The sequence below is a fragment of the Syngnathus scovelli genome, chromosome 1, assembly GCF_024217435.2.
Source record: "Syngnathus scovelli strain Florida chromosome 1, RoL_Ssco_1.2, whole genome shotgun sequence".
NCBI lineage: Eukaryota > Metazoa > Chordata > Actinopteri > Syngnathiformes > Syngnathidae > Syngnathus > Syngnathus scovelli.
Genome location: NC_090847.1, coordinates 11,185,329 through 11,197,076, shown reverse-complemented (window position 1 = coordinate 11,197,076; position 11,748 = coordinate 11,185,329). Strand labels below are relative to the sequence as shown.

At 43.3% G+C, this 11,748-nt stretch overlaps 1 protein-coding gene across 3 annotated transcripts; it reads right to left on the bottom strand.

Annotated features, from left to right (window-relative positions):
• Positions 1-518: 518 nt before the first annotated feature.
• On the bottom strand, positions 519-9,257 carry LOC125983308 (putative monooxygenase p33MONOX). Of its 3 annotated transcripts, XM_049744461.2 has the most exons (10): positions 9,098-9,257; positions 8,571-8,694; positions 8,286-8,335; positions 8,063-8,200; positions 7,357-7,544; positions 6,519-6,627; positions 5,580-5,707; positions 2,724-2,887; positions 2,422-2,594; positions 519-1,480 (listed from the first exon to the last, which is right to left on the bottom strand). In XM_049744461.2, the coding sequence occupies exons 4-10, from the start codon at positions 8,088-8,090 to the stop codon at positions 1,275-1,277; spliced, it is 996 nt and encodes a 331-aa protein (XP_049600418.1). In that variant the 5' UTR covers positions 8,091-8,200; positions 8,286-8,335; positions 8,571-8,694; positions 9,098-9,257; the 3' UTR covers positions 519-1,274. The 3 variants fall into 3 exon arrangements, with proteins under 3 accessions (XP_049600418.1, XP_049600405.1, XP_049600410.1); XM_049744448.2 differs by lacking the exon at positions 8,571-8,694; XM_049744453.1 differs by lacking the exons at positions 8,571-8,694; positions 9,098-9,257 and adding an exon at positions 8,522-8,537.
• Between the last annotated feature and the right edge of the window lie 2,491 nt (positions 9,258-11,748).

Sequence of the window (11,748 nt, the reverse complement as noted above, 5' to 3'; positions counted from 1 at the left end):
ATCTTTGTATTCATTCTATTTGTAAATTGCATTGTTCATTGCTCCCTGTGCTGTTTTCTAGGCCCTTTTGATAGTCTATATGAAGGATTGACAGAAATTAACTCACAGATCTATACTACCATGAAAAGCAATAAACAAGACAAAAACAGTTTGTAATTTGTGTTTTTTTCTTTTGATATCTCAAAAACGTTTATCTTGTCACAATGTATGAATAATCATATTCAAGGATGATTAGTCCATTATTTTCTTTCCTGCTCAAAATGAATGCTTTGTTTGGTCTACAATATTGCATCCCGGATGATTTATGCTGTGTGAAACACAAAACTGTGAGCCCATGCTGCTATCTTCTGGCCATAGACTGTAATTAAACTGCGGCAGCCTTATCAAATAGATATTTAATGTCTCTCTCAACCCTATGTTTATCTTCTGTTACTTGCGTTTATAGTTTGAGAACAAGTTGACAATAAGTACACTTTTGTAGACCCACATCTTTTTTCAAAAAAAGAGCACAAAAGAAATGCCTCGATGTTTTTTATTTACACGTGCAAGTGGGAGGTACGATCTCCCTTGTGCAATTACCTCATCACCAAATTCAAACTTTAGGGACCATTATTTTTTTGACGAAAACATACACAATTGAATGTAAAACAACCACTGCAATGCTTTGTATCCTAACATGAGTTATATTGTGAGCCAATACAAAAAATCCATACACAACATATTTAGAATATGAACTATGGGAATAGTGTTAACATGAAAAGTTGTAATCTTAATTATAAAAGCTTGTTTAGCTCACCAGTTACACTTGAGACATCACAAAGCCAAATATTTAGAAGAAAAAAATCACTGCTGCAGGCTTGGGCACAAAGTGCGACAACAAATCTGTGCTGTCTTAACAAAAGAGAACAAAAATGAATTTAGTATGAAGCTGCACCATGGCAACCAGGACAGCTTGACAACTTCAATCTCATGTCAAGGCTGACAATGGAACCTAGATGACATTTTGATGCATGTCAATGCTACTAAAATAAGTCATTGTACATTAATTTATGGCTTGTGAGGGATATTGAACATTTTCCCCATGTATTTGATCCTATTGGAAGAAATGGACTAGATAGAGTGCAAGGGCGTCAGTCCACTGGAAGTAGTAACAGTGCGGTCATATCTAATACTATCAACTGATACTACATTGGGGAGGGGGTTGGGGGGTCTGCCGAGGGACGAAGGAAGGCAGGGAAGCACATGTCTGACAGATGTAATTGTTGTGCGTCTGGTCAGAAGCTTGACGGTGTTAAGACATTCATGTCCCGGGGTTTGAGTTTGTGTGGCCGTGGGGGTGGCTGCTTGGGGTCCACGCCAGCAATTTCAATTTTGGGGGGCATGAAGCTGGTAGTGTCCCCCACAGTGAGGCTGTCTTGGCCACCGGTGCCTGCTATGGTGGAGGACTTCTGCAGGCCAAAGTAGGACTGAAGTGTAAAGCCTGCAAGGAAGGCACAGACCTGAGCCTCGATGCCACCAAGGTATATCCAGTTCTTGTAAAACTGTCATTCACAATTTTTTTTTTTTTTATCCCTAGTACCACACAAGAAAAAAACTTGCTCTCCAAGTACCACCATGTCCAATAAGCACACCATTAAAAACTGAAATTTTAAAATGTATTTATAGTATCAGCAATGTTAGTCAGGTTTGTTTGCACTAATTTGCAGCATAGAAAAAAAAAATAGAATGTTGAGGATGGATAAAAACTGATTTCATTACATAAAAGCAAATGTACATGAAAATGAAAAAATGAATGAAAAGCAAAGAATAAATCAGATATTGTCTTACGCCTAATTCACACCGGGTGCGGAACGGCTGCGGTGCGGTCTTCTCCGGAACGCCGCAAGGAATAGAAAGCATTGATGTCGACGAATCAATTCATATTGGTTGCGGTGCGCCAGCGGAACGTCGTCGCCGTTCATTCGCCGACCGCAAGCCTTCTATTTTATCCAGACGCCTGCGGATTTTCATGAAGCTGACGAAATTACACGGCTCAGACAGGAAATCGGTCGTCAGCGTACGAGGTGGATCCGGTATATTTAAAAATAAATCCCTTCTGCGAATTATTATTATTATTTTTTTTAAATTCATGAAAACATATATCTACAACCTACAGACCTTCCATTGGACATTTAATATAAAAAAAACAAGCTTGAAATAAAAGAACAGTATATAAACACAAAACCTACTTACCCGTGATAGAAGAGCTAACATCCCGGAAATAATGTGCCAAAAGCGTATCAATGTGAACAAAAGGTTGGCTATTGTTAACACGTTTGTTACCGCGTGAACTCAACTCTTCAGCGTGGAAATACCTGGTGCATGGTTTCTTCAATGTTAATAACAGTATTTGTGTTGTGCACCCGTCCAAAACTCCCTCACCTGTGTTGGGTTCAGAGCCTGGGTGAGTGGGTGACTTCTGCACCACTGAGCGAGTTCCAAAGAAGCTCCACGTGTCCTCTCCTCCTTGGTTTCCTCCCATGTCGGCTGTATGGTTAGGACTGTTGGAATCTAATGGTGTGAGAAAGGGCGCAGGACTCCGCTGGAACCAGCTCCTACAATCCCGCCAAGACACAGTGTGAGTTGGGAACACATGACTGTGGCAAATTATTGAAGCAGGACGCCAATTTTAGACACAAATAACGTCCATCAACGGAACACAATGTGAAGAACGTGCACCCTACCTGCGAGTGACAGCCGGTGATGCAAGGGGGCTGACGCACGGGGTGACTGAGGGGGTGACCGAGGGGGTGACGCAGGGGGTGACGCAGGGGGTCCCACTTGGAGTGGATTGTGCTGATGTTGTAAGCCTGTCGTCCTTCAAGTCCCCGATTGACATTCTCAGCTTCTGCAAGACAGAAAAAGCAACGAAAAAGCAAAACCATTTAATCAAGAGAATGTAAGATTTAGTAAGCTAAGATTTTTGTTTTTTGGGTCGCAACATTGAATGTACATATGACAAGCAACTACTACTACCGATATTTGTGACAGATTTGTCAGTAAAACAAACCATGAGCTCAACACAAAAAAACTAATGAATACAAAAACAAAGGGCCTTAAAGCTTTTGACAAGTTGCTAACAACCAAAGGGCGTTAAAACTCATCAGTACTAATCATGTGTTGTGGCCCAGGCAGAATGTTGACGAGCATGGAGGATGAAAATTCTAACTGGTTAATTTAGCATGGTGGGTAATAATTGCATACCACTATTTCTCCATTAAATTCAGGCACTTCATCACTTTAGTTGGTGTAGTGCATCGCTCACATTTCACATTCTGAACATTTAAGAGACGATGCATTGAAGTTAAAGTGGAAGTGAGGTTATAGTAGACTGGCGTTGTGAACCGGTTGGGACCAGTTAGACAACACAATATGTATATTTTTCATGACAGTTGCACACGCTGTTTAACGAAAGCGAAAGTGTTTTCATTTTACCATAACAACAAAACTTTATTCTACATAAAATCTGCAAACGGGTGAACACAAAGCGAGATCAATATTTAGGTTAGACGCATTTATCGCATAGCAACATGCTATTGGTACACCGCAAGCTAGCTAATCGTGCTACATACATATCGACTGAACATAGCAAAATGATCAAAACTGCCTGACTTACTTTACGACATCTCTCAGATAGACTAGTGAATTCACCCCAAATTGACAAATTCGGACAAAAATGTGATTTAGACGCCGTGTAGTCTCCATGCTAACGTTAGTTAGCACCGAAGGCTACGGTGCGGGTTCCTTGCTGCGTCCGAAAAAAACTCTCCTTGCTTGATTTAAAAATGCAATCTGGGCCTACCTTTTTATAATGATGTTTTTTTGGCGTTCCCTGACGTTCGCCGTCTTTCTTTCGTCCATGATTCAAAGGAGGAACGATACAAACGTACGCAATAGGCCTTTAGTTGTTGCTGTTGACGTGAGCGCGTGAGGGGATCGTGCCACTCATATCAGAGGTTGCTTAGCAACGATCCGTTTACACAATGTGTTTACCAGGACTCTGCTACCTGTTTTTCTTAACTTTTTTTTTGTTTTTTAGCTTGTGGTAACTCCACCCCTTACAGTAAAATACTCTGCACTTATATTCTCGTTGTATATGAAATAGCAATAACGTAAATGGTGGTGTGCATTAGATTGATTGATTAGTTTAAGTATAGTGTACAGGGTGTCCCAAAAGTCACCATACACTTCCGGACAGAATGAGATGTTATGGACCAAGCCAGTAACTGTGTAATAATACTGGTAAACACCAGATTTTCATCAGATATTTCTTTTTGTGGCTCCCAACAGATTTTGGAAGCTGATTAAAAAAATGTCATGACCTTTAGGTTTTGACATATTTTCCTTTTTTGTGTTGCAGATTTTACCATACGTTTTTTATATACACTATACCTACTATATTTCAGGAAAAAAATGCCCTTGTTACTGAACCTAAACCCATCCATCCATCCATCCATCCATCCATTTTCTGAACCGCTTAGTCCCCACGGGGGTCGCGGGCGTGCTGGAGCCTATCCCAGCCGTCATCGGGCAGTAGGCAGGGGACACCCTGAACCGGTTGCCAGCCAATCGCAGGGCACACAGAGACAAACAACCATTCACACTCGCACTCACACCTAGGGACAATTTGGAGTGATCAATCGGCCTACCAAGCATGTTTTTGGGATGTGGGAGGAAACCGGAGTGCCCGGAGAAAACCCACGCGGGCTCGGGGAGAACATGCAAACTCCGCACAGGGAGGGCCGGAGGTGGAATCGAACCCACACCCTCCTAACTGTGAGGCGGACGTGCTACCCAGTGTGCCACCGAGCCGCCTGAACCTAAACCCATGTCACTATATTATTATTATTATCATCATCATTATTGCCTCTAATAAGGTTCAATTTTAATTTTGAGTTTGTTTTCAAAGTTTTTAGGTACGTTTCAATCAATTCCACACTGTTCAATATTGACGGCAAGAAAAAAATATAAATACAAGGTCAAATTCATTGCTGTTGGGTTGTTGTCAGATGTCTTCCAAATGGTCTTTCATTGATATGTAATATAATATGAAAGCCCCAATTCTAAAACGAGCTAGATGTCTGTTGTCTAGATGCCTATTATAAACCTATTTGTGTCAAAATTGGTAAAGAATTATGATATATTAAAATCATTGCCGAGCGATATCTATCTATATCGCCAAATCTATATATCGATATCTATCTATCTAGAGAGAGAGAGAGAGAGAGAGAGAGAGAGAGAGAGAGAGAGAGAGAGAGAGAGAGAGAGAGAGAGAGATCGTACATAAAGACAGACAGACAGATCGATACATAGGAGTAGATAAATAGATTAGATAGATATTTCCCCTTAAAAAGAAAACGTTTCAACTGCAGACTATGTGGAATTTTGCTCTTCATGTACCTTAATAAATTATAGAAATACAGTCTGCTACAGTGAATTCCTATACCTATATCTGTTGGTGTCCATTAAAAGTGATTGTTCTCCTTTTTTTACTTGTATAGTTCATCAGACTTAACAGCTGATCTCCTTTTCATACTCACGGGATGTGTGCCGTCAGCCAGTCGGCGAAAGCAAGTCTCCTCAGCAGACAGGCCCTTGTGGGGGGTATAGCCAGTGTCAGTCAGTCCTGCCTGGTGCTCAAAACTTTGGAGGTTCTCTTGGGTCTGCCCTGTGAGAGGGGAGGCATATGACAGCTTGCTGAGCTGGTAGCATGTGCTCATTCATAAACTATTTGACAAGTTGGGGGCAAGTGCACTGAGGTTGGCCGCGTTACGGTACATACTGTACACACTACACAACAATAATAGCATTGAGCATAAGACCTTTTCAGTTCTGTGTTTACAAAAATCAAAAAGCTTATGTTGGGTCAAAAACTTCAGAGAGGGATCAACTGTTTTTTTTTGTGGCGATATAGAAGTGAACTATATGTGCTGTGTGTCAAACTGCATGTTAAGATTTCATCTCAGTTGATATGTGGAATTTAAAAAAATTCAACACAATTAAAAATGATATTTACAGGCGGTCCTTGGTTTATGATGCATTTACATTCTTATGGTAGCGATATAACCCGAGTTCGTACTTAAATGGAAACACGCCGTAGTCTCGCTGATCTATGCTAATACAATAGTAAAGTCACAATTAAAGTATTTTTTGCATAAAACACCCTTCCAGTCCATAAATGTAAAACAATTCAAGATTTGTCACCTTGAAATGTAATAATTGTATCAAATATGTGTATGAAAAGCACATCCAGGCCATAAATATAAAGTAATCAAATTGAAAAACAATAAGCAGTAACTGAGTATGCACACAGCATTGTGCCGCATGACAATGTATTTTCCACGTCAAACACTGGTTGGAACCTCAAAATGTCAACTATGTAAATTGAGGACCCCCTGTACACACTTTTGACTAAATGGACTATGAATCAAAAACCAATCGCAAGTTGAAGAGTAAGAAAAGAGCTGTCTGTCACTTACTTATGGTGAGAGAGCTCATGAAAGAGCTGGCTTTGGCTTTTACAACACGGAGTGGGAACTTGGCTGGCTCCAATCCCGCAGTCATCATCTTTTCACTCTTCTCACGTTTCTAAATGCAGTTACATAAGAAAATCAAATGTGCACCAGCATACACAAAACCTGTGAGTGAAGCTCACAGTGATTCCAAAGTACAGTGGTGCCTTGAGACACAAGTTGATTTGGTTCTGAGACCATGCCTGTACCTGAAATAGCAATGTGTTTTTGATAAGGTACTCTATATTATACTTTGTAAACAAATTAAAGAACTCATTAATGAAACCGTTTGCATCACAATTAATTCCTTGCAGTGTCTTTAGGTGTGCGTGACTTGGTCACAAGGGCAGTATAGAATAGTCATAGAAACAAATGAGGGAGCGTTTCACAACATCTATAAGTGTGATGCAGAAATAGACGTTTCTTTAAATACATGCATGTGAGTATTATTATATTCTTTGTGTGTTGGTTTGAGTTCAAATATCGGTTGCTTGGAGTTATAACACCACAAAATATTTGTTATCCTGTCAATGGTTTATGAGTTAGCATTAGGCTTTAATGCAAAGTTACGTGGTTGTTTTAATACACAACGTACAATTCTATTTGTTTTATATTTAGCTTGATAGAGGCCACGCTAAAAAGCATGGAATAGTCCCTTTGCCCACGCACAGGTCAAGAGTGCATACCAACAAAAGTCATTGATGACCCCTGGGTGGCCCGCGGCGTGTATAAGAGCCCGTGAAGTCGGGTCACTCGTATCTCATGGCATCGCTGTAGTTACATTTATAGAAGAACTGTGAAGGACCTCTGCAGTCTTCCTAAACCTGTGGTTTGGAACGACGGGGTCCGTCCATAAGCTGTTGACAGCAAAGTCCGCAGGTGGGGAATGCATCGGGACATCCATTTGGTCGTCGTAGCACATATTGTGCCGGGTCAGTCCAATGGGATGCGACAGCACACCCAAGACACCGGACGACGATCCAGATTCTAGAGCTGATGCATGGATGGAGTAAGTAAAATATTGCAATTTATTTTGTGCCAATATTTCTAGATCTGCTCAATGAGGTCAAAAGCAACAAAGTTTCCAGTAGTTCGTATCAGTCATGATCAACTTTATATGTAGATATGTACTCAATGCCTTAATTTCTTTCTAATTGTCCTCATTAGGGTCAAGTGTGAGGGCAACACCCTGAACTGTTTACGACCAATCGCAGGGCACATATAGACAAACAACCATTGATAATCACATTCACGTCTTATATTAAACTATCATAAATGTTTTTAGAATGTGGTACGAAAACAAAGCACTCAAAGAAAAGCCACAGAAATACAGGAATAACATGCAAATGCCATACAGGAAGGCCGTAACCAAGATTCGAACCCTGAACCTTAAAACTGTGAGATATATGTGCTAACCACTAGCCTGCTACTCATTTCAGTATATACAAATTGTCCAACATTGTGTTTGTCATTAATTTTCACACACATCAAGTTCCTCATTCCTCATCTACCTGGCATGTCTCCCTGTCTTGACGCCATTCAGCCACCCGGTCAGGAGGGTTCACCGTCGATCTGTCTGCTAGGTACACTTTTCTTCAAGTCCAGATGTGTATCCACTCGTATAAAGTTTGTCTAGATTCCAATTCTGCCTAAGGTCACAAATGTAAGTTCAGATGAATACAAAAACAGCTTTCACTAGCTTTATAGGTCATTGAAGAAACACACCATACAGACCTGCTTGTCTGACTGCAGACTGCATATAGTGTCCGGTTTCTGACCAGCCTCTAAATAGAGCAAGAGAAAAGATAGGGGCGGTGGGGGGGGGGGGGGGGGAGGGGGGGAGCGAGCGAGAGAGAGAGAGAGAGAGAGAGAGAGAGAGAGAGAGAGAGAGAGAGAGAGAGAGAGAGAGAGAATTCATGTCATTCTCATCTTTGATATTCTAGAGTCTAGTTCTTGCTTAAGCCTGATACCAGATATGGCTCAAAAGGCAAGTCCTAACTCAAAACCGCTTGTCCTCACGGGAGTCGCAGGGGTCATGGAGCCTATCCCAGCAGTCATCGGGCAGTGGAATCGAACCCGCACCCTCCTAACTGTGAGGCGGACGTGCTAACCAATGCGTCACCGTGCTGCCCTAGATCAAACACTTAAAAAAAAAAAAAAATCACGTTTTATTTGTGTAAACTTTTCAACATTGTGGAAATCTACCGTATTGTCAATTGCTAAATAAGTAAGACATAGTTTACATGTCGATGTAATAGTTTTTCCTACATATTCATAACAAATCAGTTTTTCCTACATATTAATAACAATATCTAGACCAGTTAGAAAAGACGTATGTGTCAGCTGACAGATTGAGCAGGAAAACAAATCTTAATATTAAATGTGATATCCGAAGCGCTAGAATTAAACAAAATTGACGGACGACTTTCTGTGAGCCTCGTCATCGTTGGACCGCTTGGTTTCGTTGTCTGCATGCATGCAAAACGCCCATTACTAATTTCCTTTCAACAGCGTATCTTGCACACGCAAATTATGCAATCACTCACCCCAACCAGCCAGTAGTCCCTCACTGCTTGAAATATTATCTGGCTACCTTTATGTCACAACAGAATCAACAAAACAGCAGTATGTTTGCTCGTCCATGACTTTTGGACATGCCTGCAAATGTCCCTCTCCATGCCCGAGGTCACAGCGTTCACGGTGACGCAGGATCCCTGAGCGCAACACTCGGAAATGACAGTGGCAAAACTTTAGCCTAGCCTAGCTTTCCGCTGGCCAACAGATGAGCTGTCAGCTGCCAACTGGAAACAAAATTACACAATGCCAATCAAATATCGAATTGACAGGTTTTTAAGTCAAGAGTACAGATAGTAACGTTTTGTTATTTTAAAGATGAACCTTCGGACCGAATTTTCAATTTTGTTCTGTTGCTACAATTTGACAAATGAAATAAACCCTACAATGGTAATGAAATATTCCAGAAGTTCACATGACGTCATAACTTTTACTTTTTTTTCGTACCAACCACCAGATGGTACTGTTGCACGACGCAAGCGTTCTCTCCAAAAAGTTTATTTTTATTTTCAAGATGATTTTCATACATACATACATACATACATACATACATACATACATACATACATACATACATACTAAAAGTCTTTACTTTATAGTAGTTAAGTAAGATGGGATGAGTGAATAAATATGAACAGATGAAATATGAAATGTGAAAATCCGTCGTCACTCGCGCAAACTGGAAGCCGTGGCTGACACGGGCTGTCCTCAGACTGCTGAGGGCCAGGGACAAGGCTTTCAGAGCGGGGGATGAGGCTGGCTTGAGGACAGCAAGGGCCGACCTGTCCCGGGGCATCAAAGAAGCGAAAAAGGCGTTCTCGTGCAAGGTCTCCACCCACTTCAAGGACAGCAAGGACGCACGTAGCCTTTGGCAGGGCATTCAGACCATCACGGACTACAAGCCCGCGCCGAGGAGCTGTGAGGGCGACATCTGTCTGCTGAGCGATCTTAACCGCTTCTTTGCTCGCTTCGACGCCCAGAACAGCACTTGCCCGCTGAAGACCACTCTCCCCTCACACGAGCAGCCCCTGCGCCTCTCTGCCGACGGAGTGAGGAGGGCGCTTGCCGCTATTGACAGCCGTAAGGCGGCAGGCCCTGACAAAATCCCGGGTCGAGCGCTGAAGGACTACGCTGGGGAGCTGTCGGGTATCTTCACGGACATCTTTAACGTTTCCCTGCAGCAGGCCATCGTCCCCTCGTGTTTCAAGGCTGCCACCATCGTTCCTGTGCCGAAGAAACCTGCACCGTCCTGCTTCAATGACTACCGCCCCGTGGCACTGACGCCCATCATCATGAAGTGCTTTGAGCGGCTTGTCATGGAGCACATCAAATCCGTTCTCCCCCCCCACCATTGACCCTTTCCAGTTTGTGTACCGTGCCAAACGATCCTCTGAGGATGCCATCTGCTCTGCCTTCCACTCGGCCCTCACCCACCTGGAGAGAAAGGACTCATATGTGAGGTTGCTGTTTGTGGACTTCAGCTCGGCCTTCAGCACCATTGTGCCGCAGCGACTCATCTGCAAACTCGACGAGCTTGGCCTCAGTACCTCCCTCTGCAACTGGCTACTGGACTTCCTCTGTCAGAGGCCTCAGGTGGTGCGTGTTGGCGACAAAATCTCCGCCAGCATCACGCTGAGCACGGGGGCCCCCCAGGGCTGCATGCTCAGTCCATTGCTCTTCACCCTGCTGACGCATGACTGCACTGCGACCTACAGCGACAACCGCACAGTGAAGTTTGCTGACGACACGACTCTGGTGGGTCTCATCACGAAGGGCGACGAGACTCGGTACAGGTCGGAAGTTGACCTTCTGACCACGTGGTGCAGGGACAACAACCTCCTGCTGAACGTCAACAAGACCAAGGAAATCGTTGTTGACTTCCGGAAGGGTCACACAAAACACCTGCCGCTGATCATCGACGGTGCTGTGGTGGAGATGGTGAGCTGCACCAAGTTCCTGGGGGTGCACATCAGTGAGGACCTCTCCTGGTCCACAAACACCGCGTCACTGGCAAAGAAAGCTCAGCGCCGCCTGTACTTCCTGCGGAAACTCAGGCGTGCATGTGCTCCTCAGGCAGTCCTGTCTACATTCTACCGTGGCACCATTGAGAGCGTCCTCACCAGTTGCATCGCTGTCTGGGGTGGTAACTGCACTGAACAGAACTTGAAGGCCCTGCAGCGCATAGTGAATACAGCTGGTAAGATTATTGGTGCTTCGCTCCCTTCCCTGAAGGACATTTACACCTCCCATCTCGCCCGCAAGGCAACCTCGATTGCGAGTGATGTGAGTCACCCGGCTCACTCTTTGTTTGACCTTCTGCCCTCTGGGAAGAGGTACAGGAGCCTGCGCTCCCGCACCACCAGACTCGCCAACAGCTTCTTTCTCCAGGCTGTTAGGACCCTGAACTCGCTAACCCTTTCTGCGTAGCGTGCGGCACTGTTGCGCTATTTTCTGGACTGTCTGCTGTACGCTCACTTGCTCCTTTTTGCTCCTCTTATTTATTTATTGTTGTGTTATTTATTCATTATTTATTCAGCACGTTGTTGTTTACTTGATTGTCTATTGTGGGCCATGTCTTGTCACCGTGGGATAGGGGGGAACGTAATTTCGGTTTCTTTGTGTG

Bases quoted from the DNA above. Each gene is read 5' to 3' on its own strand.
- LOC125983308 (XM_049744461.2), bottom strand. From the start codon at position 8,090: ATGGCGTCAAGACAGGGAGACATGCCAG. The intron at 5,708-6,518 runs GTAAGTGACAGA...CCCCTCTCACAG, and splicing joins CATGAGCTCTCTCACCATAA to GGCAGACCCAAGAGAACCTC. The intron at 2,888-5,579 runs GTGAGTATGAAA...TCTGTCTTGCAG, and splicing joins TGGCTGACGGCACACATCCC to AAGCTGAGAATGTCAATCGG.